At 43.2% G+C, this 25,615-nt stretch overlaps 1 protein-coding gene across 1 annotated transcript in view; it reads right to left on the reverse strand.

Annotated features, from left to right (window-relative positions):
• Positions 1 to 2,695: 2,695 nt before the first annotated feature.
• The window catches only part of cpt1a2b (carnitine palmitoyltransferase 1A2b), a 47,659-nt gene continuing 24,739 nt past the window's right edge, over positions 2,696 to 25,615 (reverse strand). The window contains exons 4-19 of the mRNA XM_056408692.1: positions 24,026 to 24,203; positions 23,210 to 23,311; positions 22,006 to 22,143; positions 19,377 to 19,454; positions 19,132 to 19,239; positions 17,127 to 17,214; positions 16,758 to 16,953; positions 14,622 to 14,810; positions 12,677 to 12,782; positions 11,303 to 11,419; positions 7,403 to 7,567; positions 7,072 to 7,200; positions 6,163 to 6,318; positions 5,973 to 6,086; positions 5,745 to 5,837; positions 2,696 to 4,643 (exon numbers count right to left, since the gene is read on the reverse strand). Coding sequence (XP_056264667.1) covers positions 4,530 to 4,643; positions 5,745 to 5,837; positions 5,973 to 6,086; positions 6,163 to 6,318; positions 7,072 to 7,200; positions 7,403 to 7,567; positions 11,303 to 11,419; positions 12,677 to 12,782; positions 14,622 to 14,810; positions 16,758 to 16,953; positions 17,127 to 17,214; positions 19,132 to 19,239; positions 19,377 to 19,454; positions 22,006 to 22,143; positions 23,210 to 23,311; positions 24,026 to 24,203 — 2,071 coding nt within the window. The 3' untranslated portion in view covers positions 2,696 to 4,529. The remainder of the gene's footprint in view (positions 4,644 to 5,744; positions 5,838 to 5,972; positions 6,087 to 6,162; positions 6,319 to 7,071; positions 7,201 to 7,402; positions 7,568 to 11,302; positions 11,420 to 12,676; positions 12,783 to 14,621; positions 14,811 to 16,757; positions 16,954 to 17,126; positions 17,215 to 19,131; positions 19,240 to 19,376; positions 19,455 to 22,005; positions 22,144 to 23,209; positions 23,312 to 24,025; positions 24,204 to 25,615) is intronic.

Consider the following 25,615-nt stretch of genomic DNA (forward strand, 5'->3'; position numbering starts at 1 on the left):
ATCGATTCTTATTGGGCAAGGGGTGAAAAAAAGATCACAAACGGGTTTATTTACATTAATTTTCTTTTATATAATTTTCTATAATGCTGCACACACCATATACAGTATGTATACATACACATTTAAATTTTTTTCAATAACCAAAAACATTAATACATATTCCTCTTGAACTTAAAATAAAACTTACATAATTTAAATAAAATGTATTCTGTTTAATTTAAACATGTTCCTAGAAATTACAGTGCTCCTTCCTTTTTTTTAAAGGGTATATGAACTGAGCTGCCAAAAATGAAACTAGCAGTGGCAAATACCAAGTGTGCAACCATCAATTGTATGGATCATCAACAATTCTTGTGCAGAAAAATAAGCATGTCTGCTTTCTCCGGGAGGATACGCGATCTCTCAGGACTTATTGTGTCTCCAGCCGTGGAGGACACTCTCTCAGATGGGGTGGAGGATGAACACAAAGATATGAGGAGGTGTACAAGACGTGCTGTAGCCTGTGACCCAGACAGACGACCAGCCTCTGAACCGGTCTGACTCTGAACCTCATCAGCTAAATTGGATGGCAATGGAGATTAATTATATAGTGAAAGCTGGTTTACACAATGAACGCCTCCACATGTGGTCCGGCCCCCTGAACAATACCAGAGACGCGTTCCGATTTATTATTTTTTCCACCTGGCCCGCTGCCGTTGAGATTGCAGTGAGACACGGAGAAAATGTGAAGTGGTGCTCTTCGCAATAAAACATCTTTGATGGGACGTGTCGCGTCTCGGCCAATCAGCGTTCAGATGTTCACAGCGTTTGGGAAGTTAGGTTAGCTTAAATGTTAGTCCGCTACATCTGCTGCTGTCACGCTGCACGGTGTAGCGATACTAACAAAGTACCCGTACGTTAAAAACGATGTGATTTAGCATATTTTTAGTGTCGATACTTCATTAAAAGAGCGATCAGAGCGCACGCGCTGCTCCGCTCCGTTAAACGCTGTCTGCGCGCGCAGCGCTCAGCCGTAATGCGCGCACACAGGTGAGCACACTCACCTCACACAAGCACTTTTTGTCGTGTGAAATAGAGCCAAACTTCAGAACGCCTCTGCCTAGTTGCCATGTTTGCTGCAGTCTGAAGAAGAAACTAAAAAAGTTTGCGCATGCGCAACGCCACAGAGGACCGTTCGCAGAACCGTTAAAGAATTTGGCTGATCCCAAACAATCGGTTCACTGGGAACCGGTTCTAAAACAGAACCGGTTCTCGATGCCCATCCCTACTCGTGGGCGCCGCGGAGCATGTCGGGGCGAAGTTCTCAGATAAATGCCCCGTCGGATATTAAAACACATTTGGGGGGACTTGATGACAGAAAGAGTAACTTTTATTCTTAAATACTGATGAATAAAAAAAGTGGGCTCCAGCAAAAAGGGCACTTTACTCATCCAGGGCAAAGGGGCTGGTGCTTGAGCACCACTAGGGCTCTATCTGTGCACGTGCCTGTATACACATACATATATATATATATATACATACATATATATATACATACACATACATATATATACACATATATACATACATATACATATATATATATACATATACAGGACTGTCTCAGAAAATTAGAATATTGTGATGAAGTTCTTTATTTTCTGTAATGCAATTAAAAAAACAAAAATGTCATGCATTCTGGATTCATTACAAATCAACTGAAATATTGCAAGCCTTTTATTCTTTTAATATTGCTGATTATGGCTTACAGCTTAAGAAAACTCTAAAATCCTATCTCATAAAATTAGAATATTTCCTCAGACCAAGTAAAAAAAAAGATTTATAACAGCAAAACAAAATCAAACATTTGAAAATGTCCATTAATGCACTCAGTACTTGGTTGGGAATCCTTTTGCACGGATTACTGCATCAATGCGGCGTGGCATGGAGGCAATCAGCCTGTGGCATTGCTGAGGGTTTATGGATGCCCAGGATGCTTCAATAGCGGCCTTTAGCTCATTTGCATTGTTGGGTCTGGTGTCTTTCAGCTTCTTCTTCATAATACCCCACAAATTCTCTATGGGGTTCAGGTCAGGGGAATTGGCAGGCCAATCGAGGACAGTAATGCCATGGTCAGTACACCAGTTACTGGTGGTTTTGGCACTGTGGGCAGGTGCCAGATCATGCTGGAAAATGAAATCCTCATCTCCATAGAGCTTTTCAGCAGACGGAAGCATGTAGTGCTCTAAAATCTCTTGGTACACAGCTGCATTTACTCTGGACTTGATGAAACACAGTGGACCAACACCAGCAGCTAACATGGCTCCCCAAACCATCACTGACTGTGGAACTTCACACTGGATTTCAAGCAACTTGGATTTTGCGCCTCTCTTTTTGTGTCTTACCCTCCTGATGGAGGGTGTCAATGATGGTCCTCTGGACAGCAGTCAGATCAGCAGTCTTCCCATACTTGTGATTTAGTTTACTGAACCAAGCTGAGTGTTTTTCAAGGCTCAGGAAACCCTTGCAGGTGTTTCGAGTTAATTAGACGATTCAAGTGATTTGTTTAATACCCTACTAGTATACTTTTTCATGATATTCTAATATTTAGAGATAGGATATTTGAGTTTTCTTAAGCTGTAAGCCATAATCAGCAATATTAAAAGAATAAAAGGCTTGCAATATTTCAGTTGATTTGTAATGAATCCAGAATGCATGACATTTTTGTTTTTTTAATTGCATTACAGAAAATAAAGAACTTTATCACAATATTCTAATTTTCTGAGACAGTCCTGTATATGAGTCAGTGCACATGAGACACATCGGTACCCAACAAAGACAAAGCGCCTGCCTGAAGACACACACAGACACAGACACACACACACACACACACACATGCGACAGGTGTTACACATGTTGGACATTTATTGAAAATATGTTTTAAAAGAGAAATTGCATTGAAATTGTTTTACTGACTGAATACTTGATTTCGGGCACACAAGCTTTAAAAAGGGTCGAGGCGGTGTTGGTGTGTGTGTGTGAGTATCAGAGAGTGACGGTAGATGATCTCCTCACTGGTAACTCATGAAACAAGTCGATCTCCCTCGCAGCAGCAGCTGAAAGCATGTTCATATCATTCAACATAAAATCATGTCATCAAATCTGTGCCTTAATAAATCAAAGAGAACTAAACTAATAACTAGAACTAATAGAAAAAAACGTTACGGAAAAAAAACACAAAACGATAATAAAAAAAGTAACTTGTATTTACTTCTTTACTTATTTCCCTTCCTTCCTCCTATAGTCCATCCTGCTATATTCCTTCCTCCTATAGTCCTTCCTCCTATATTCCTTCCTCCTATAGTCCTTCCTCCTATAGTCCATCCTCCTATATTCCTTCCTCCTATATTCCTTCCTCCTATAGTCCTTCCAAGACTAATAATGTATCATCTGATCTGTCAAATCTGTCATGCGATACTGAAGCTCGTCAGTATTAATCTAGTTAATCAGTCAATTTAATTTATATTTATTATCTATGGGGCATCAAATAATAATAATAATAATAATAATAATAATAATAATTTATTTTATATAGCGCTTCTCTAGACACCCGAAGTCGCTTTACAGAGTCCAGTAGTCACACACACACAGTCATACCGGTGGTGGTAAGCTACATCAGTAGCCACAGCTGCCCTGGGGCAGACTGATGGAAGCGTGGCAGCCAATCAGCGCCTACGGCCCCTCCCCCACCACCAACATTCATTCACATCCATACGAACCGGGGTGAGGCTGCGGTGCATGTCTTTATGATGGTGGGGGAAACCGGAGGACCCGGAGGAAACCCACGCAGGCACGAGGAGAACATGCAAACTCCACACAGAAAGGACCGGGACGGCCGGGATGTGAACCCAGGGCCTTCTTGCTGTGAGGCGACAGCGCTAACCACTGACGCAACGACTGTTTTCTTTACCGTCATTCGTCTTCTGCTTCTTAGTGTGGTCCCAACAACTCCCTTCCTCTTTAAGAGCTTTGCTACCTACTTCCATAAAATAAAATAAAAACTCAAACCATCACTGGTTTCATATTCCCAGAGAGAGAAAGAAAGAGAGAGAGAGAGAGAGACAGAGATACAGAAAGAGAGAAAGAGAGAGAGAGAGAGAGAGAGAGAGAGAGAGAGAGTGAGATCAGGGACCTGAAGAACCTTGAATCCCTCCGACTCATTCAGATTTTTTCTAAATGTCCGTATTGTTAAAGTTTTAATGCCAAATAACTAAAATAAATCGTCTTTGTTGGAGCACGTTCAGGCAGAAAGGAGTCAGAGGAATGTGAGTCATCACGCCGTGAGCCGGTTGAGACAGATCCCCCCCCCCCCCGACATGAACCGGCTCCTTGCGTCTTCTCCCTCTCCTGCCCGAGCCCACGAGCAACCGGGCCGAGGGCTCCGGCAGCGCCAGCTAGAGTCAGTCGGGTCGAAGCTGTCGGCGACATACAGAATCTACACCAGGAGTTCTTAGTGGCTCCTTCACTCGGCTGAGGGGACGTCAGCCCGCTCAGAGGAGCTTCTTGGACTGGGAGGAGGAGGAGGAGGTTTTGGCGTCGGCGGCGAGGAGGGTCAGGATGTCTTGGAGAGCTTTGCATATCTGAGTTCCAAACCGGTGGGAGTCCTAGAAATACAGGAAATAAAGGATTAAAAAACGAGGGTGGGGAAAGGGGGAGGAAACCCCGCGGAGAGAAGGAGGCGGAGACGCCAGGTGAGGAGGGAGGAGGTTCAGACCAGGTGCTCCGTGAGGGCCTCCAGTGAGGAGGCGTGGAGCCACATGGCGGACACCTTTCACAACGTGTCAAAATAAACCCGACAAACTATTTTAAGATGCGCCGTTTTTTCCCCTCTTTCTTAACGATGTAAAACCTAGTTTATCATTTCATGGAACTTATGGACGGCTATATTATTCACACGGACACGAAACGAGATCATTTGAGCTCATCGACGGAAGAAATGAGGTCGTGGAAAGAGAAGTGAAGCTTCTCCTGCTCTAAGGTCTGAGGATGAACGATGATGACGCAACACTTCCACAGCTGCAGCGCCCGGCGGCCTGGTCTGGCCTCGTCTACATGTCCTGGTCTGTATGTCCTGGTCTGTATGTCCTGGTCTATATGTCCTGGTCTGTATGTCCTGGTCTGTATGTCCTGGTCTGTATGTCCTGGTCTGTATGTCCTGGTCTGTATGTCCTGGTCTGTATGTCCTGGTCTGTATGTCCTGGTCTGTATGTCCTCATCTGTATGTCCTCGTCTGTATGTCCTGGTCTGTATGTCCTGGTCTGTATGTCCTGGTCTGTATGTCCTCGTCTGTATGTCCTCGTCTGTATGTCCTCGTCTGTATGTCCTGGTCTGTATGTCCTGGTCTGTATGTCCTCGTCTGTATGTCCTCATCTGTATGTCCTCGTCTGTATGTCCTCGTCTGTATGTCCTGGTCTGTATGTCCTGGTCTGTATGTCCTGGTCTATATGTCCTGGTCTGTATGTCCTGGTCTGTATGTCCTCGTCTGTATGTCCTCGTCTGTATGTCCTCGTCTGTATGTCCTGGTCTATATGTCGACGTCACAGCCGGATGGATTTGCTCAACATTGATTCTCGGGTTTTCTCTCTTAACTCTCTTAACTCGGGACTCACCTGGTTAAATAAAAGTTTTAAAAATGACAAGAAATATACAAAAGGAAATCAACACCAGCTTCAGACCCTGAAGGTGCGTCGAGGGTTCATACTCACGGTCTCGCTGCAGGAATGTTTGGACGACACGTGGAAGTTGATCATGTCCTCGCCCACGATGATGTACGACACGCCGTAACCATCGTCAGCAACCTGCCCCCGAGACACAGTGAGCCACTGTACTGATGCACCAGTGTGTGTGTGTGTGTGTGTGTGCGTTCACAACCACAAGGTCAGATTCTGACCATGCGGCGTACAGGAAGGTGTGTGTGTGTGTGTGTCACTCACGGGTCCGAAGCCGCCGCCCAGCGAGATGAAGTCGGGGTGGTTCTTCAGGTCGAACAGCTCCATCTGCTGCACGGGCGTCTGGCTGGTGGAGAGACGCCACGGCTCCGACAGCACCTGGGAGACAAACAAAGGGTTAAATGCTACCACAGATGTGTGGATGTGTAAAATGGCGGCGTGGCCAGCAGCGTACCTCCTTGAGGAAGGGCGACTCCACTCCCAGGTATTTGGACACCACGTACAGGCAGAAGAGATGCCGGTCGATCCCGCCCCCGGTCATGGCCAGTCGGTACAGGTTCTGGTGCCTCTCGGAGGCCAGCTTGAAGAGACGCCGGCATTGGTCGTCTGCCTGGCAACACAAGTCGCATGTTGTTGTGTTTTTACCGACATCCCAGAGTTCACACAGAAAAAGAAGGGGTCTGAATTTCCAGAATGGAACCAACGAGAAGGCGACGCATCATTTCAATACGGAGTCACGTGGTGGAAATGCTGTTCAGTGATTGGTCGAACGGAGGCCGTGACGTGTGACGTTTGTCAAATTCATTGAATGTGTTGTAACTCTTCTGGTCACATGACATCTATTCTCCTGTCCATCCTGGAGAGGGATCCTCTTCTGTTCTCTCCTGAAGGGTTCTTCACTTTTTTCTACTTTTTGGGAGTTTCTCCTGATCCGATGTGAGGTCAAAGGTCAGGGATGTCTATGTGTACAGATTGTAAAGCCCTCTGAGGCTAATGTGTAATTTGTGATATTGGGCTATACAGAATAAACTGAATTGAATTGAGGAGTTTGACTCTAGTGGGGAGACGACACCGGGTAACAATGTCCAGAAAACCAGATACAAGCTGTCACTGATCTTGTGATAACGATGTGCTTTTCCCAGCTGTGACAAGAGTTAATGCAACATTAAGATGGGATTAAATCCTGCAGGGTTCTGGTTCCGACTAAACAAGGCCGGTGTGAACGTGTCCTGAAATGGAATCGCCGGAACACTTTGGATTTAACCAGAAACACAAAAACAGACTGATGATCGAGGAGGCGGAGCCAACGCTAGTCTGTATTTTTTCGGCGTGAACGAGCGCTGTCGCGTGGCACTCGGCGTACCTCTCCGCTCTCCAGCGCTCTGACGAAGGCGCAGGTCTCGTTGGAGCAGGACCGCACCGTCTCCGTCCGGCCCTCCCGGAAGAGACGCGTCATCGACGCCTCGTAGGTCAGACAGAAACCCCCGCGGTCCTGGGGGAGGAAGAGGAGGAGATTAAAAACACACCGGAGGACCAAAACGGTCATAAAAACAATGATAGAAGTCAAATGTGCGATCGTTTGAATACATGCTTGACATGTTGTCATTCAGGGTTTTCATATCGAGCTTTGGAGCTTTTCCTAATTGATGTCTCACTTTCTCACAGGACCGTAGTCAACGAGCGCCTGAACTCACCCTGAAGTACGCCAGCTGCAGGCCGATCTGGATGAACGCGTCGGGGCTGACGCGCAGCTTCTTGATGCGTCCCTTTCCGAACTCCTGGAAGGGAAACACGTGGCAGTCCACGTCGTCCGCCAGCGCCTGGGCGACGGCGAGGGAGCTGCATGCCTGAGCCTGAACCTGACGGAGGAGGAGATGCAGGGCGTGAACCCAGGGGGTCGGTTGAACTCTCACTTCAAATGTGTATGTATATGTATATATATACATATACATATGTATATATATTGTTTTTTATTTTGTTTTTTCTTTTCTTTGTTTTTTTCTTTATTTTATATACATTTTCTGATTTATTTGATTTTAATTTAGGATAGGAATTTCTAAGCATTTTTTGCTTCTACCTATAGCTTTTCAGTCTTTCTCTTTTGTATATTATATAGAATAATATTGTATTGTATTTGATTTGATTGACTGAATAAAATACACAAACAAACAAACAAAGGCACTTCATGTTCATCAGGCAACATGATGGAGGTCTACCACAGCGTGTCACGTGACTCCAGCAGAGCACGAAACGACGCGCCTCCTCTGTAGCTTCTATTATACAAATTAGGAACTTTCATCTTCGAAGTTATTTTTGTAGGACTCAACAATAAGTTAAATACCACTTTGGACAAGTGAACCTAGCACGATCGGGAATTATAATATTTAGGTTTTTTTTGAGAAGCTATAAAAAGTATTTAAATTCAATTCAGTTTATTTTTATAGCCCAATTTCACAAATTACAAATTTGTCTCGGAGTGCTTTACAATCTGTACACATAGACATCCCTGCCCCAAAACCTCACATCGGACCAGGAAAAACTCCCAAATAACCCTTCAGGGGGAAAAAAAGGGAAGAAACCTGGAGGAGAGCAACAGAGGAGGATCCCTCTCCAGGATGGACAGGTGCAATAAGAATACAATCATAACAGTTTTGACGTTTACACTGAGTTTCAGACGGTGGTACATCAGATGACCACGGCTCATAGACGACGAGGAATTTCTTTAAAATTCCATGTCGCCTTTTCTGTTATTTGATAACCTCTTGCCCAGAATGAGAAGAGAAGATGACTTTCGAACCCCGAGAAGCAGCTTGTGCTCAGGCTGCATCCAATAATGCTTATTATATATATATATATATATATATATATATACAAAGAAATGCAAAAACAAGAGTGAATGATGCAGAAGTTAAAATATCCATCATAAACTGAATGTTTATGTTCATGGTAGATGAGTGTTCAATAATTTCAAAATTGATAAACTGAATGTAAACAGGATCGAGTGAGATTAAAACACCAACTGTTTATAACGACGACCTCATGGCTGCAGAGTAAGTATTTATTTCATTTATTAAACAGAGTTATGCTCTTTAGTATCGGTGAGATTGGACTCAGATTCCTTCTGGTCACATGACATCTGTTGTTCTGTCCATCCTGGAGAGGGATCCTCCTCTCTTGCTCTCCTGAAGGGTTCTTCACTTTTTCCCACTGCAACATTTTTGGGGGAAGTTTCTCCTGATCCGATGTGAGGTCAAAGGTCAGGGATGTCGTATGTGTACAGACTGTAAAGCCCTCTGAGGAGAATTTGTAATTTGATATATTGGGGTATATAAAATAAACTGAGTTGAATTGAATGTCTCGATCACAAAAGGTTTCTGAGTCGTTTCCTTTTCCCTCAGCAGCCAGAAGCCCGAATATCTCTCACGCTGCTGCTGCCGTGGCAACCACCCCGGCGTTGGCACGACGGGGGAGTGTTTGTTCTCCTAAGTAACATCATCTATAAACACTTATACTAATTAGATGAGACGATACTCTCACTGACCCGTAGACAAGGAGGGCGCTGTAAAAAAGAAAATAAACAAAAAGCTTCCAAAGTATCCTCAACAATTAAAAAACATGACACATTTGTATGCTTGGCGAACTAAAACCAGGAAATATTTACTACACACACAAGAGGATGTAGATCATTCAACGACGGTTAATCAGTGAAATCCTCCCAGCGGGGCGTAGAGAAGAGGGATATTCCAACTTAACGGTTTCAGGTTGATCATTTACCCGTCTTTAAAATAAAGAAGAATTAGACAAAGCGGCACACAACACCAGTGCTGGGCCTCCCTCCCTCTCTTGATTGCTGATTCTCTTCACCTGCTCTCAACCACTCCGCTGCCTCCCTGATTGCTCATGCTCTACACCTGCGGTTTATATATTCTCCCATTCGTCCACTGCCAGATTGTCGTCGTTAATTCTTGTTGTAGTTTCCCCGTGGGTCTCTTCGCCCTCGTAAATTTCTTTTTTTATTCCTCGTACCTGAACTCTGTTTCCTCAGCTTCACCCCGTGACACGGAAAGGGTCAAGCCGCTGCTGAAGACCCGCCTCTTTCCTCGTTGACATCAAGTGACCGGGTCATGACTTTTGGAAAGAGACGCAGACGTTTTCACGAGAGGGAAGGATTTCCAGCGCCGGCCCGAATTAAATTACCTCACGTGCTGCCCGATGCAGAACCATCGGAGCTCCGCTGAAGCTCTGCACTCCAGAGCTAGTTACTATTCTGCTGACTGCGGAGGTTCCCATGGAGAAATCAAGAGATGAGGAAATGATCAACGCTTTTAATCCCCATTTACAACATGGGGTAGAGGTGCCCTTGTGGCCGAAGCGAGTATTACAACAAGTTACAAACGTAACATTTATGCTGGCAAAAAAAAAGATTTATAGAAAATATTTTCCTGGCAAAAAAATGGCCAAGCTCTGCCGACCTTTTTCCATGCTAGCTGCTTATTATGTCACAACACTACTACGGTGTCCCCGCAAGGCCACGCGATACACGTTTCCAGGCAGACAGAGATCATTTAAAAGAAACGCCGCTCCAGAGAGGAGATCAGCAGAAACCGTTCCTTCCATAAACGTCTGCCAAGCTTTTGGTTTTATTTTAAGGCCTTAAATCCTTCCACTGACAACCAGATCCATGATACTCGCTACTTGCTGGGACATGTGCAGCCTCACATTCGCCACGCGAGTGTCGGACTGCGGCTCGGTCAAAGTCATGTTCCAATCTTGATTTTAACAACGAAACGCATGTTGCACTTTCTGGTTGAATAAACGCGTCGGCTTTGATTTTAACGTTTGAACAGGACTGTAACGTCAACCATATTTTCGCCCAATGAGCAACCAGTTTGCTGCCATGATAACAATCACATCCACAGGGCTGTCAAGTCAGGAATCTTGGTTGGTAATTAATTGCCATAGAAATCTGCCAACTCGACCTCAATGCACGACCATGGTGGCTTTTAAAAATTGTGCAATGATTGGCAAAGGGCCGTCAATTAATCTTCACATAGTTTACCAAACAAATGCATCTTAGCTCTGCTGCTGCGCACGCACACGCACGCACGCACATTTTGAGATGGCCTTGTGCTTTTCTGTGATTTCAGTGCTGGTCAGCGGAATAAGCAGGAATATAAATCGATTAAGACTCGTACATTTACTTTTGTATATGTACATACAATGTTTGTAAAGCCCCCGTTTTGGACGGTTTAACCAAATACAGTAATACATTGTACTAAATGAATGTCAATTGGTATAACCTCCAACCTCTTGTGACGCCAGCATCTCCCCGGCAGCAGGACGCCGTCGTTAGCTTGCCCCCGTTTGCGTTAGCTAACCACATTTAACACTAAACTAGCTTGAGGAAACTAGGTCTAATGGCCCCGCATGCCCTCTGGACTCGTGGGTGATTGCACAGGCAAACACATGGAAGAGACCGAACGCATTCAGGCATGTTCTGAACTATGTGGGGTGTGTGTGGGTCGGTGTGTCTGCACACGAGCGTTGGGGCGGGACGTGCTCCGGCAGACACGGCTCCCGCGGCGTGGACGTACCTCTGAGGGGATTTCCCAGGCCAGCCTCTGGGGGGAAGGCAGCGAGCGGTCCACGTCGCCTTTGCAGTGGCCGTCCTCGGTGTAGCCCAGCTGGAAGGCATCTGTGGCCAGGGTGTACTGGAGAGGGGAAGAGGCACATGTCAACACATGGAACACACTCACGAAAAATACGAATCAGAACTGTGCGATTTATTTAGGTGAAGACACAAGGTAAGTCCACAAACAGAGGAAAAGTTACACTTCCATCAGGAAGAAGAAGAAACATGTGAAATGGGTGTGAAATATAATCACTAACTGCCGATGTAAACCTATTTGTAACATCACAAAAATAAAAATATTGTCTTTATTGTGCTCTGTTAAGTGGGAAAAAAATATGAATCAGAACTGAAGGATTTAGGTGAGTCAACAATTCGGAGATCCAGAGGAAAAGTTCCTCTTCAATCAGACAGGAAGAAGAAAAAGAAAAAAGGGGAGGAGGACAAAGAAAAAGAAGAAAGAAGAAGGAGGAGGAGGAGGAAGAAGAAGGACAAAGAAAAAGAAGAAGGAGGAGGAGGAGGAAGAAGAAGGACAAAGAAAAAGAAGAAAGAAGAAGGAGAAAGAGGAGGAGGAAGAAGGACAAAGAATAATTAGAAGAAGAAGAAGAAGCAGCAGCAGCCATTTGGGGAACATCCCACTCCCATCCAAGCAGAAGGTTTTCATTGCAACATTTACTTAGAGGGGATGAATCCTTGTGTCTTCCGGTTCTCTGCATCAGGATGAGATGCGTCACATATTGAACTCATGCACTTCATTCAGCTGCGTTTCGGGTTGTGGGAAAAGACAAACACGCTCGAGTTAAAGTGCTACGCAGCGTGTGGACCGGTACGTCGTGTTTTCAACGAAGCTGTCGGACGTTCTCCGACAAACAACTCTCCATCGGGGGGATCCTTCTTCTCTTTCTTCCATTCGTTCCCTCTCTCCAGCTGCCGTGCAGCAGCAGAGGCGAGAGGGGGAGCGACTGAGAACAAGCGGCCGAGGGGACGATCGCCGTGTCGATGTCTGTGCTCGGTTTCTCTTTCGGAGTTTCTTTTCCAATTCTTTTTTTTCAGCCAGGCCATTTCTCAGAGAAGGCTTTCTGGTTTCACCTCCTTGACTCTGACAAACAGTCTAATTGGATCAATCCTAATTAGGGAGGAAAACACATTTGTGTCCAGAACTGAGACTTTTCCATCTGTTCTCCTCAATAACAACGAGACGGTTTATTGATGTAAACATCCTATCAGGGAGCAACTGACGTGTGAGCAGCACACACTCCGTATACTTTGTTCTTCCTCCCCCAGAATGCATCACATCGTATGAGAACACACACACACACGCACACGCACACACACACACCTCCCAAAGGTGAGCCACCGTCGGTGCATCCGCCCAGGAGTGCTCAGCGTTCAGGCCGCTCTTCCCGTTCTTGTAGATGATGATGGAGAAGGACTTATCGAACCACCTGAGGGCGGCAGCAGAGAGACGGGGAGGAAGCATGAGTCCAGTGTCTCATCCTGTTTGTTGTTGTTTTATGTTTGTTGTTGTTTTATGTCTGTTGTTGTTTTATGTTTGTTGTGGTCTGTCGAGGGACTACAGATGCAAATTAGCTGTAATCTGGTCGAGTGCATCAAATGGTGACATCTATGTTTTAACTGTACATGGTCCCTTTTAAATAAAGATAATAATAATAATAATAACAATATCTCACAGGCGAACAAAAAAGCTGTGAGTTTCAGAAATGTGTAAAAATGTGCTCATTACATATACTTAATGTATTATATTTGAATAAAGATTTGAAAACATTAAAAAAAAGGTGTGCAAGTCAATATATATATTAGGGCTGTCAATCGATGAAATTTTTTAAAAACTAATTAATCGCACATTTTGAAATTCATTAATCGTGATAAAAGATTTTTTTTTATTCTTCTTTTTAAAGACCAAACTTCACACAGAGCTGTGTTTTCAAAGAGGCTCCTGCATATAAAGTGCCAGCGAGGTATTTAATATCGTGGATGATAAATTGTTTCTTCAGTGAAACATCCAGATGAGTAAAAAAAAAGAAGTATATTGAGACCCCATTGGTCCTGTCATCTTTAACATTGAACACAGCAGAACCAGTGGCCTTGGTAACTGACTGACATTCACATATGTCACGTTAACCCTCTGGAGGCTGGGGGCATTTTATACATTTTACAAAATAAATTAAATTCACCGTTTAAAGTCTTTTGCATGTGACACACCCCCACGTGTTCTACATCAAACATTCCAGAACAATCTCAGCTCTGAAATGAGCCTCATTGTCTTCGCGCCGTGTTCTCTGGTTCTCTGACTGACAGGCTGCTATAGAGCCTCACCTGTGAGGTGGGAGGTCCTTTGTGATTTACTGAGTGTTCATTGGTTGTTTTTTTCGCAAAATGTTGACAAACAAACGGATTGAAAAATCACGGTGAAGGTTTCGTGTGACGAGTTCTTTCCGCGCCGCGTCACCCGACACGTCGCCCTCCGTTCCTCTGTGTATCAGAGGGGGAGACGGGAGGAAGGAGGAGCAGGAGGAAACCCGACTGATTCATCCACGAGTTTAAAATGATTTCTGCTCCGTATTTTCGCGGAGAAATAATCGTTTTAAAAACGGAAACAGTGTTAAACCGTACTGCCGCGGTTTGACACTCAGAGGAGTGTAAAAACTTCAACGCACACCGGAAGTAAACAAAGTTGCGTTAAAATATTCTAGTGCGTTAATCGCGGCCAAATTAATCGCATAGATTAACGGGTTAACGCTGACAGCCCTAATATATATATGTTTTTAATGGTAAAAGTCCAATAAAACACACAGGATTAGTCGTGCCTCCTCCAGGCAGCAGGTTGATGAGGCCGTGCTCAGGTTTTCAACATTGACTCTTTATTAAACCCTCAGTCACATTTTACTCACTGTGGCCTCGTTTCTGAATAAAGTTGAATTTATTTGACAAAAAACTTTAAAACAAGGGAATTCTATACAACAGTTTCTCACACAAGTTGACGTGACGTAGGCTCCACCAGTCTAACATGCTTTGTCCTCATTACTTTGGGGATGATGGTTATTTTTGCCACGATGTTGCGCCCCTGTGTCTTATCGTTGGACTTGTTTCACGTCTCCTAAGATCCAGAAACAAGTGTTTCACGGTGTTCGAGGCTGCCGGGGCGTCATCAGGGGTTATTTTGGGATTCGAAGGCAGACGGAATTCCTATACTATAGAGAGCGTATGCATGCGGTTGCGTTCCCAACGCACATCTAATTCACTTCCTGTGTGTCCTCACTCACCGGTCGTAACACTTCCCGTGCAGCAGGGACTTGGCGTAGCGGTCCAGGTTCCCGACCGGGTCCTCGCCGCGCATGCCCTGCTCTTCATCGTCCAACGTCACGAAGAAGGCCGCCTTCTCGATGCAATCCAGCGATCGCTTATTGATGCCGGAGCTGAAGTGTTGCTCCCTTGTGTGGAACCAAGGAACCCTGAGGGAGGAGGAGGAGGAGGAGGAGAAGAGATTTGAATCGGAAGATATACATGTTTCTTTTTTTACCCCCTTCAAATTGTGCTCAGAGGGAATCATCTCCAGGCGACCGTGTGACTCATTTCTCTCTTAGAATTGTTGGCAGTGATGCATTTCATCTTTTCCCGGAACGAGATCAACTCCATAGATATTATCAATCCCACTGAGACGTGACGCTCAGCTGCAACTCATCAAATCTGCGTCACAGATCAGATGAATGCAGATCATCACTCAAGAGGACACGCTGAACTTGAAAAAACTAAACGGGACGGGATCCGACACCACATGACGGCAGAAAGAAACGAAGAAAACAACAACGTGCATTCAAACAGTTTAAATCAACATTTTTGATTTGTTTAAGTAAATAACATCCAGGGTTCCGCCGTTCAATTATTTTAGACACAAAAAAGGAAAAACTGTTTTCTGTCCTTTTCATCGACATGAGCTAACTCTGGCTTTTGCACACACACACACACACACACACACACACACGCACACACGCACACGCACACGCACACGCACACGCACACGCACACGCACACGCACACACACGTCCTCGTCCTCGTCCTCGTCCTCGTCGTCAATCTCGTTACAGAAACGCCGTAATGTGAAAGCGGCGGGGAACAGAACCCCAGCGCCGTGCGCCATGAACACATGTGGTGAAGTGATTCAACCCAAACTGAGTTCACGCGTCGCCTTAACACCAACGAGGCGGCGGTTGAGCGAAGGTCGAGTGGACCTCCTGTGTTTATCCCAACTGCTCGGCTCTCGTGTTCTGTTTCACAAGACGACTCAAAAGAGGATCAGATAAGATGAGATAAATGACATGAACATCCACCGTGTGCAACGATCTGCAAACACATCCGGCTGGAGAAGTGTGTGTGTGTACGTTGTGAACACAGACACACACACACACACATCGACAAGACCCTTCTTGCTTTGGCCAATTCAATTAAATTACATTTTAATGAACAGCTTGTGATTTTCTTAGATTCAGCATCTTTCTGTCGGTGGTGTTTTAAGGGGCATTTTCTAGTTTTGTGTGTTTCTTGTCGTGTTTATTGTCTGTTGTGTCTATTTTTTGTCTGTATGACTTGTTGGTGACACATGAGTTTCCCCACTGGGGATTAATATGTTTATATTCTGTTGTAGTGGAGAGCTCAAGAATCACTCTGATGCCCTCAGAAGAAAAAACATGCCTGTGTTCAAAACAACATCACATTGTGTATTAACGTTATTTTACAGTTTAGTTTTTTGTGCAGTGAGATATTTTTTTTAAGCAGCTCCCAATTGTAACAAAAAGTCCCCTTTCTAAAACTATGATACATTTGCTACGTATTATTTATATTATATTCCTACTTTAGATAGTTTACTAAAATCAGCGGGAAAAATATTCATTCATTTTCAGAATTTTAACCATATGAATGCGTATCTGGACTAAGTGCTTTGAAGTTTTTAGGATACGTGAGTGATGAGCAAAAACATTCATTTTGATGCAAAAACAAAAGACAAACCTGAGAAAACGGCTCAATCTGGCGAATAACATGATAAAATCTAACATTTTGAGAGCTGGGCTGTAGATTGAAAAAGAAATCCCTTAACACAGCATAAAAAAAATGAAGTATAAATAGAAATAGATAGAAATCTAAAATCGGGAAATGTTTTCACTTTTTTATGTATACATAAAGAAAAAGTGAAAATCCCTACAGATGCACAAGAATTAAAAAGCATAACAAATAATTCTCTAAATAAAGAAATACACCAGTTTTCATAAATAACACGGCAGTAAACCGCCCCGCAGTGCGCCGCATTCAGCCGGCGTGAAGATATTAACGATGTGCGTTCTGCAGAAAGAGACACAAAGCAAATACATCCCCGTACACGCCCCGCCATGCGTGCGTGTTCCTACCTTTCTCCGGCAGTGAGCGCTCCCAGCTTCTCCTCTCCGGGCTGCGGGGCGGACGGGTCGTCCAGGATCCTCTGGATCTGGTGCTCGAGCTCCCTGGGCGACAGCAGCCGGCCCGCCGTGTACACCCACAGGCGGAAGAAACGGCCCTTGTGGTACACCGCCACAAACTCGCTGTCCTGCCAGTGCTGGAGCACGTCTGTGGAGGAGAAGGTGGAGGTTATCCATCATCACATCATCAGCTCTAACAGTAATATATATATCTATATATGATGAGATGAGATTTCAGCAGGATCACATCGAATAAACGTGAAGAAGTGGGACTCATCTGGAGCAGTAAAGAGTGTGTGTGTGTGTGTGTGTGTGTGTTACCAGTCTCGACTCCCGGTGTGCGCGTGGTGTTGAACATCCTCTCGCACTGGGCGGCACACAGGGGGATGACCGTTCCTGGAACACGACTCTGACACACAGAGGAAGCCACGTCTATCGTTGTTGTCTATTTTGCGCACGACGGCCACACGATCACGATGAAGATTGTTATTATCAGGGTCGGACAACAATATAGACACACGGAAGTGAAACCTTTTTTTCCCCTTCGCTCGATCGGCCCGGTTTGCGGCGCTCGAGGAGAAGTCTTGTTTTCAGAAATCAGCTAAATATTCAGCCGTGACTTTGGAGATGTTTTAGGTAAGCTACGCTTTCTGTGCTCTGGAAAACAACCGGACTTCTCTCCAGACTCTCGCTTTCCTTTTTCCTCGTCGAGATTCAAGAACCAGACTTCTCCTTGAGGCGAGACTCGGTGGGAAAAGTCAGAATGAAGCCAAAAGGTAAAGAGACAAATGTGTTGTTGTATTTGTCCCATTGGATCCTGTCCACAATGTTGTCAGCCAACAACAACAACAACAATCTGAGCCTGTCAGCAAAAATCACTTTAGATGGACGCACATCAACGACTGAGGACATCGCAGCCGCTTCAGCAGCTGCAGCGTTTTTGTTCAATATTGGACCGATTTCAATAAACAAAAGATAAGAAACTTTTGTTCTGATTAATCACTTAAAAGAAAGAAATACCCACTAGAATAAAATGCATAATCCTACTCCACCTTTCTTCTTGCTCTGCTCTACTAGCTACATTAATATATATATAGTATATTTAGGGTCCGAGCACCGAGACCCTATTGAAATTGTAAGGATTTTATTATTATTCCTATAATTTTTATTTGAGCTCTTTTGGTGCATTTTTTTTTGTCGTACTCCAAAACACACTGAATGTTGCATGTCAGACACATTTTTTATAAGAATTAAAATCCTGTGGCACAGCAACACCAAAACTATTACAAAATGCCAGTTCGGAGTTCTTTTTTAAATATTTCTCCATCCTTTAATTCTACTATCTTAAATGTTCATGTAATTACTGTGATACCTACCGCCACCTACTGGCACAGAGGAGTATTCAATTACTAAGGCCAGCCACTAGATTACAGGTATTTTTGTGACAACAAAATAAAATATATTTTTTACCCTGGTGGTTGAAAGTCACTGGTCTAGAGCCACGCATGAAGCATCCAGCGTCACTCCATGCAGGACAACCTGTGCCAGGGGCGAGAGCCCGAACATCGCTGCTCTGCAGCTTCAAAGCATTTCATGATGCTCAACACCAAAACCAAACATCCATCCATCCATCCAGCCTCATCCGCTGAGTCATCTTAAAATCATCTTCGCTCTGAACTTTTAACTATTGCCTCAAGACAAAGTTGGGTCCATCCACTTGTTGTCAGCCCTTTTTATTTTAGAGGGTATGATCCATTTCATCCACTCTTGATATATGTCATCACGAGCCTCTGGCGGTGCCGAGCACCGGATGTCTTCCGTCTCGCGCAAAGGTAGAGTCTTAATAACAATAGAGTTCCGGTGTCATCAGTCAGAACTCTGGCGGTCATTCAAGATTCATAGAACAGTTTTATTTACATACGGAACTTGCGATTTAAATACCGTTCATATTTATTCTTGTCATTATCTTCCTCGTCGCCAGTGTTTTGGTACATTTTGTAAAGTTAAAAAAAAGGATGTTTAATTTAAATCTTAAGTAAAGAGGTAGAAATTAAACACCAAAGTACGGTTTACATTTTGTGCTACCGTGTCAAGTGTTGATTGTAAAAATAAATGTTATTTATTTGCACTCATTGCACCAAATCCCTCAAAATTGTGTCTCCAATGAACCTCTTGCTCTTGTGGTATACATACATCAAGAGTGACGACTAAGATAATAATGGAGATGTTAAGGCTACACTGGCGTATTCCAGACTCCTTGCAAACATGTCATCTGCCCCAACACACACACACACACACGCACACGCACACGCACACGCACACGCACCGGTTTGAGTTCCTCCCGGTTGACCTTGCGGCGGTACAGCAGCAGGGCGGTGATGGTGTTGCCCGCCCTGGCCGCCTGGATCGGGGTCGGGGTCACATACAGGAAGTCCTGAGACGAAATACACGGAATTAAGTTAGAATAAAAACCAACAAAAATATTGACACTTTTGATGGCATGGAGAAATGGAGGACGTGTGTGTGTTTATTTCTCAAAGCTGTAATAGTTGGGAGACGGCAGCCGGTTACCATGCCGTAGTAGTTGCTGTTGACCATTATGGGGCCGCGGCCCCTCAGGTAGATGTATTCCTCCCACCAGTCGCTCACCTGGAACCACGGGAAATTAAAAGTTATTCATAAAAATAGGAAAAAACTAAAACGAATCACTCCCTGTACAGAGTGTTCAGGGAGTGATTCAGTTTTGTTTTTGTAAAAACATAGACATTATTAAAGCTTTCGAGAACGCTCTGCTGAGTATTAGTCACCAGCAGGAGACAAGATGGACTTTCTTCTTCTTTTTTGATTATGGGAAAGGCTAAAAGTTATGTTTTCTTTTGGGTAAATACTTTGAGAGTTTTTGTCTTAAAAGACTTTGACGTCCTTGTCAATGTAGTAAAGAGTAGAAAAGAGAATGGAGACGTACATTTGCTGCAGTGTGTATTGGTGTATACTATGGAGGACAGAAAATTAATTAAGAATAAATTAATTAATTAATAAATGCATGAATAAATACAGGAATAAATAAATCCTTATATAAATGTATCCATAAATAGATAAAGGAATAAATAAATGTTTAAATAAATATATAAATACATACAGAAACTAGAATGGGCACTCGGTAGAGTGCATACCTTCGCATATCACAAGATTGGGCATTGAATTCTGATCATTTTGGCATTAGTTGCATGCCAATTGGATAAAAATTGACCGTGCTATGGTAAAAAAAGAAGATTTTGACCTATCCATGACCTTGACCTTTGACCCAATTGATCCCAAAATCTAATCAAATGGTCCCCGGATAATAACCAATCATCCCACCAAATTTCATGCGATTCGGTTTAAAACTTTTTTTGTTATGCGAATAACACGCATATAAATAAATAAATGGCGATCAAAACATAACCTTCCGCATTTTCAATGCGAAGGTAATAAATATAGAAATACATGCTTCAATAAATGTTTAAATAAATACAGGAATAAATTAGGGCTGTGAAACGATTAAAATTTTTAATCGGGTTAATCACAGGTTTTTGTGGATTAATCATGATTAATCACATATTACCGATATTCTCGGTATATTTTGTGAGAACATAGAGATTTATGACAAAAGACGGATATATACATTTATACATTCTTCTATACAATGGTGCTGCAACTCAGCAGTTATTTAGCAGTTTTCTTCCATATGGAACATTAATACATCTTCATCCTAAACAGAATGTTTAACCCTCCTGTTACCTTTCGGGTCAATTTGACCCCATTCAATGTTTAATGTCGGTGTTCTTTGGGGTCAATTTGACCCCAGGCTGTTTTTCACTGTTTTTTCACTGTTTTTCACATAAGAAATATCAACTTTTTTATTTATTTAAAGGGCTATTTAGGTAGTCAACAAACAAACATAAAGTACCTCACACTTAAACTTGGGAAGCAATATTAATTCTAATAATTTTCTGGAGGTTTTAATTGCTGGGGTCAAATTGACCCCGAGGGTAAAATATGTTAGTAAATGTAAAGGTAACAGGAGGGTTAAACAGAACATGTTTCTCTTGTTTGTCAACCATTAACTCCACCATGATACAATCTAAAGGCCTCTAGTCTTCCTCTAGCAGCTGCTGAGGCAAACTGACTGTGTGGGTTTTCTTCATGAACTGGGCCGTGATGAAAGGGACGGCGGGAACACCGCTGCAAAGCTGAAACCTCACCGGCCCGGACAGGTGGACAGATTGACAAGTGACTTTTTTTTGCTCGGTCCCGATGCGCGCGCACGGAGCTCTGCGCGCGCGAGACGGAGATCAATAAGTGTTAACGCAACGCGAAGAGACAGAAATGACATGCTGCTGTGGAGATACGATCAACAACAGACGTTTAGTTTAATAAAAGAACAAAGACGTGCTATAGAGAACATGTCAGGGGCGGGCCAATCTTTTTAATGTCATGCGATCTACCGACACTACGCCGCGATCGACTGGCAGGTCGCGATCGACGTGTTGAGACCCTGATCTACAGGAAGTAAAAGTCGCAACAAGGTTTCCGGAGGTGAACCTGCGGAAGGATCATTACCGATGAACAGACCGTCTGCATGAGAGCGGACAGAGTTCAGATTGAAGTGGTGTATTGGAAGCTCATTTTGCAAGTGACTTTTTTCGTCCGACGACCAACAACAGACGGATTGAAGCTCATTCTGCGCATGCGTTAAATGCGTTAAAAAAAATAACTAGTTAAACCTGTAATTGAATTAACTGAGTTAACGCGTTATTTTTCACAGCACTAGAATAAATATATATAAGTTATACCTAAACAGGTCATCATTAAATAAATCTATTTCTACATTTCTGTATTTATTTATGTGTGACATTTATATGTCCTGGTATGCAAATGAGCTGGGGCATTTAGAACTCTGCACAGAACAGTTTGATGTGGTCCTGCGTTTCAGAGCGTGAGAGTTGAACAAGATTAAAAGAAGGAAAGAAAGAACAAAGGAGGGAAACAATTAGATGCAGGAAGGAGATAAACATTTCAACATGCTCCATGTTGAAAAAACAAAAATGGTAAGTGAAAACGCGATGAACTTTTTTTGAAACACGACGAACTGTCGGAAACTGCCGCAGGATTGCGGCGGTCTCGATGGATTATTGATCGGTGAACCCGTCACACTCACGTAGTTGGTGGCCCAGAGCGCTTTGAGCTTCAGGTAGCGCTGCAGCCGGTTCCCCAGGGTGGACTCAAACCGCTCGGCCAGTTCAGTCATGCGTTTGAACTCAGGATCGGTCAACAGAGGGCGCGCCGACTTCAGATACTGAGAGAGGGAGGGAGAGAGAGAGAAAGAGAAAAACAAAGAGAGAGTGAGAGTGTGCTCACCCGTGTGCGCGGATGTGTCTGCGCGCATCACGGCAGAGCTCCGATGCCAGCGCGCGCATCGCTCTGCCGCGCGATGGTAGGGGAAACACTGATAAATATATATATATATATATACACACACACATATATATATAGACACATATATATATATACACACTACCGTTCAAAAGTTTGGGGTCATCCAGACAATTTCGTGTCTTCCATGAAAACTCACTTTTATTTATCAAATGAATTGAAAATTGAATAGAAAATATAGTTAAGACATTGACAAGGTTAGAAATAATGATTAATATTTGAAATATTAATTTTGTTCGAGGGTTTTGATAAAGTTAGCGGAAGGATTTAAGTGACAACATCCGGTTTTGCAAAGTTAGCGGAAAGAACCACGTGAAACAACATCCGTTTTTCAAAATAAGATGTCGACAAATCATACACTAACATATAAAAGTAAACAATGAACTGATTTTGTATCTTTAGAGATCGTTTCTGAGATTTAGCTTAAATTATGCTAACATTAAAACATGTTACTGGACCAAGGAAGAGTTTATAAAAATAAGTCTGACTTTTGTATGTTTAAAAAAGTCCTGTAAATAGATTTCCCCAAGAGTTCCAGAAAATGAATGATGCAGATGTGTTCCATACATATCTGAAATCCCCTACAATAGCAATCAATCAATTTTAATGTATCAATTAGGACATTTTTCAAAGTAAAAGTCCTAAATGTTTAAAGAAATCTGTAATTTCTTTAATGTTTGAGTTGCTTTATATATGTATTTCCTCCTAGTCCTAGGCAATAATGCTACACAATGAATAGAATGCTTCAATCGACACCGTGATCGGTGATCGGTATTATCGGATCGGCAGATACTGATTTCAGTGATCGGTGATCGGCACAAAAAACCTGATCGGTGCATCTCTAATACATACATATATGTATATACACATACATATATACACACCACACACACATCCTGTTTCCTGTGTTCACGTGTGTGTCCACTCACCCGGCTCACTGTGTCTTTGATGGGAGGAACCGGCAGATGGGGCAGCGAGGTCTGATAGCTGTAGAGCAGCGGCTTCCTGCTCGAGAGCAACCTGAGCAGAGTCTGGGAGGGAGGGGTCGTAAAGATTCTAGAGACACTTCAACATCTAACAGACCTAACACGCCGTCTGTCTGTCGATTGTTGTTCTCTGTGCTGCGTCATTAAGAAAAGGTCACGTTTTGCTCCAAGCAAAAACAAACACCGGTCCCACCAGTGTTGGCTTCGAGCCAATAGAAACGCTGATATGATTGTTTCACTCGGCAATAAGTTAATTATTCTTTCAGCTTTAAGTCAGCTTTAGATTGGTAACTTCAAAGGTCTTGCGACTGTATTTCTTTAATGACTTTGACTGTAGCCTTTAAATGCTCTGCGTTTAACCCAAATGAAAGCTTGAATTAATAAAAGCGTCATCTCATCTTAACACGATTCAAACTGAAACGTGCTTCACTTCATGGCTTTGAAACAAGTGTGAAGGATTTAGGTTGAAAGGTTTCTTTATAGAATGACTTCCAACAGTGCTGTGAGAGTTCAAAATGTAGTGAGCGTGAGTTTCATCGGTGTTACGATAAGATGGACCTCTTGAAAAACGTTCTTCGGGAAGTTTGAGTGTGAAAGTAAATACGGGGGGGAAGTTTTAAATCCCCCACACAATTACAACATATTATACTGGGATTTTTAACTAAGAATATAAGAGGATTATATGTCTTTAAACTGTCTTTTTTTGTTCATGCTATGACAACAACCACGACAGATCTGTGTGGTAACCAAGGAGCTCACCACCCAGACTTTGGTGGTGTTGGACACGCGGCCGTGCTGCTCGAACATCCACTGGTGGTAGGAGAGCAGCAGCTTGAGGCAGAAGCGGAGCGCCAGGATGAGGGAGAGCCACAGCAGGGTGCTGAAGACCAGCGCCGACAGCATGGTCTGCCCCTGGGCGCTGAGCGACATGTGGAGGCTGCCGACGGGAGGAGAAAACAAGTGCACCGTTACCGCCAGCAGAGGGCCGTCACACCGCAGGCAGCGAAGAGACCGAGACAATAACAGAGGTGTGGACAGCAGACAATGCCGATTCATTCAAGATGTTAATATCTTTAAACGAGCAAAAGAAAAATAAATATGCATGAGAAGATCTATTCCCATGGGCACGTTCCCTCATGTGAGAAGACACAAGGAAAGACTTTGAAAGTGCAACAGCACCACCTGCTGGCTCAACAGGGAAGATCCATTCATTCTTTCCCCCCTCCCAACATGAGTGGAATAATATCTGGTTTAAGGGAAACTAAATATTCCGTTAAAATGCATTCATTCAACACTTCATCAACGTTGTCAGTCAATCAGAAAATCTGTGATTTTTTTTGCTTCCTTATTTATAATTATTTTAACTAACTGCTTACATTTTTTTATTTTTGTGTTTCCTTATGGCCCTTCTTGGCCAGATGCATGGTTAATTTTTACTTTATTTGTACTCATTTTTATGTTTTATTATTATTATTCATTCTTACTTTTCAAGGTTGTATTTGTGTAAAAAATACCTCAATAAAATATCAAGTATAAAAAAATAAAACTTATATTTATAATGTAACAAGGTGGGTTCCTCATTAAGTTAGGGATCCATCAATATCGGAACATAAATGGTTCAAACATCAGTGACCATACAATTAAATTACATTACATTAAATGTCATTTTAGCTGACAGTTAAATACAATAATAATTCTCTATTTATAAGCTGCATACATAATACAGTAGAACTTAATTTTCTATTTACACTGTTTCTGTGTTTATTATTTCAATAATAAACAACAATTCAGTCAACGCACAACTCTGTAATTTACTGGTTACATTTTGCTGTACACACAGTGACGCAAACAGCTTGTTGACTAAACACCGGCGCCGCAGCGGTCGACCGTATCCACCGACCGCCGGGACACGGGGACATTTGGACAAAAAAAGTGTCGTCGGTGACTCAGTAATTTAACGGGAGCCAAAACAGCTTCTTGCCAACGGACAGAAAGCCAGAATCACAGAAACATCCGATATAAATTAAACTCCCACACGCCTTCTTTACGGCGATAACGGTGTGCAATAAAAAATAAAAAAACATAATATTGATTTAGAGATCTTGTCGCGGTGGTCTGACTGGAGCCGTTTAGAAGCCACACAGTCGGCGTTTCTCAATTCAAAGTACACCGAGTACAGACTTGTGTTCTTTTGGAGTCTGGACTTGGGAGTCTGATCTTGGGAGTCCAGACTCCGGAGGACCGGAGGACGGTCTTTCTGCGATTGGAACAGCAGCTGACTTGATGACGTCACCACATCAGCTGTTCTTGCTCATGAGTTTACTCCAATTATTCACTGTAAATTATTTT

The sequence above is a fragment of the Pseudoliparis swirei genome, chromosome 24 (assembly GCF_029220125.1).
Source record: "Pseudoliparis swirei isolate HS2019 ecotype Mariana Trench chromosome 24, NWPU_hadal_v1, whole genome shotgun sequence".
Taxonomy (NCBI): Eukaryota; Metazoa; Chordata; class Actinopteri; order Perciformes; family Liparidae; genus Pseudoliparis; species Pseudoliparis swirei.